General features: G+C 41.3%; 1 protein-coding gene across 1 annotated transcript; it reads left to right on the forward strand.

Moving 5' to 3' along the window:
- Window positions 1–973: 973 nt before the first annotated feature.
- LOC106106882 (cuticle protein 8-like) lies at window positions 974–2,011 on the forward strand (the record flags this gene model as incomplete). The annotated part of the gene is made up of 3 exons (XM_013287541.1): window positions 974–1,083; window positions 1,309–1,500; window positions 1,865–2,011. Coding segments are annotated over exons 1-3 (351 nt in total), but the record flags the coding sequence as incomplete, so codon positions are not given.

Consider the following 2,011-nt stretch of genomic DNA (forward strand, 5'->3'; position numbering starts at 1 on the left):
TATTCATTTTTTTTAAATATATATCCCTTCTTGGGTAAAGGCCTCCACCATCTCTTTCCAGCTCCCATTTTGTCACCAGACCACCGTTTTATAGATTTATCGACTTCCCTTTTTCCCGCTCTCCTTTTCCATCTTGTAGCTTCTAAAGTAAATTAAGGATAACTAACTTAAGGATTAGAGGTCAATAAAATCACGTAACAAAATAAATGCCTTAATTAAATGTAAAATGATTTTTTGGTTGTCAATAAGTTGCGATGTAAGATTGAATACGTATTTTGAGACTAACTTGACGTAAATTTCCGGTTAATTAGTTAATTACTCGTATTTATAAATGTTTAATTACTGTTTAGGATTTGTTGCTCAGCTTGCTGTGAATCATCTAATAAATATTTACATCATATCAATATGATAAAAGTGTTTTGAACGAGCGCAAGTGCGTCAGATATTCAAAATTGTATTTAACGTTGTTACTTCGTGTTTCTAACTTTGGTCTTAATCAATTGAAAAATTTGCTCTCATTCTTCACGTAAACCAGAAAGGACCATAATGAGTTGTCGCTAGCCGCATAAATAGCGGACACGGTGGAAACTAGTGTTATGTTTTTTCGACTAGTTCACGCCTTTTCTGTTTGAATTAAATCTTTGGTATCGCCTACGCTAATTGGCCAAAAAAAAGGATGAAGAAAGTTCTGCTCATTTGAAAGATATGTTTCATTACTTTCCTTTCTTTTTCCTACGATCTCATCTAAATCCATTTAATAACAGGTTTAAGATTTAATTTTAGATAGTTATATCTATAGCCATCAATTGAATAGAGGCTTTGATATCAACATTTGACAAGCTCAAACACGACGGGTACCGAATTGTGCTCGATTAGTTGGCGCCGTTTTGTGGTCTGAATTCTAAACTAAAATAATCTAGACTACCATAAGTCGAGCACGGGTATCCTTGATTGCGAAAACCGTACCGAGTGTGCAGGGCTGGGTCCCACTCGCCGGCCCTTATATACCCTCCTGCGGAGAGATCGCGGCACACGTGCTACACACGGCAGGACAGACGCACGACACCAGTCATGTACGCTAAGGTACGAATGATCACGTATTTTAACCTTTAAAATATAAATTTAACACTTGCAGCTTATGGATCAACTTCCATAAAACTTAATAAGTTAACATATAATAATTACAGATCACTTTGGGCTAAAGATGTGAAGTAGAGAACTTGACTTAAAAGTGCATTTTTAAGACTGAAATTCACTTTTGAAACATCACTTGTTTAGTCAACCGTCTCATTACAAGATTGTTTCCAGTTGTTAATGTTGTGCTGCGCGTGGGCCGCGGTGTCTGCGGCGCCGGGGCTGCTCGACATCGGGCTGTCGCACGGGTACGCTGCGCCCGCGCTCGCTGCGCCCGCATACACGGCGCATGCCATCGCCGCGCCTGCCATCACCACACACGCCATTGCCGCCCCGGCTATTGCCACTCACGCTATCGCCGCTCCTGTTAGTACACCTTCCTAGCAAAGGAAATCTAACGGAAAGGAGACTAGATTGTACTAACCAAAATTGTAAACTTCATGAACATCTTTCAGGCATCGACTATCCTAGACGTCTTTCTTTCCGCATTGACAAAATTCAAAATTCTCTACATCAACCAGAGTTGCTTCTTAAACAACGCATCTGCAGTTCCTCTGGTATTGCGGATGTCCATGGGCGTCGTTGACCATCTCGGTGTTACCGCCGCTCGTTTGCCCCCTTCTCTCATGTATAAAAAACAAAGTCCCTGTCGACTTTTGTTAAAAATTGACTAAATTGTAATTGTAAAATTGTTGATTTAGTTTAGGTTATAATGTTATGTGCTTTGTAGGTAGTCCGTGCAGAGCCCATCGATCCCAACCCAGCGTATAGCTTCTCATACGGAGTAGCAGACCCACACACCGGGGACCAAAAGGACGCACATGAGACGCTGCAGAACGGCGTCGTCCACGGCTCCTACAGTCTCGTTGAGCCCGAC

Source organism: Papilio polytes, unplaced genomic scaffold (assembly GCF_000836215.1).
Source record: "Papilio polytes unplaced genomic scaffold, Ppol_1.0 DF822067.1, whole genome shotgun sequence".
Lineage (NCBI taxonomy): Eukaryota > Metazoa > Arthropoda > Insecta > Lepidoptera > Papilionidae > Papilio > Papilio polytes.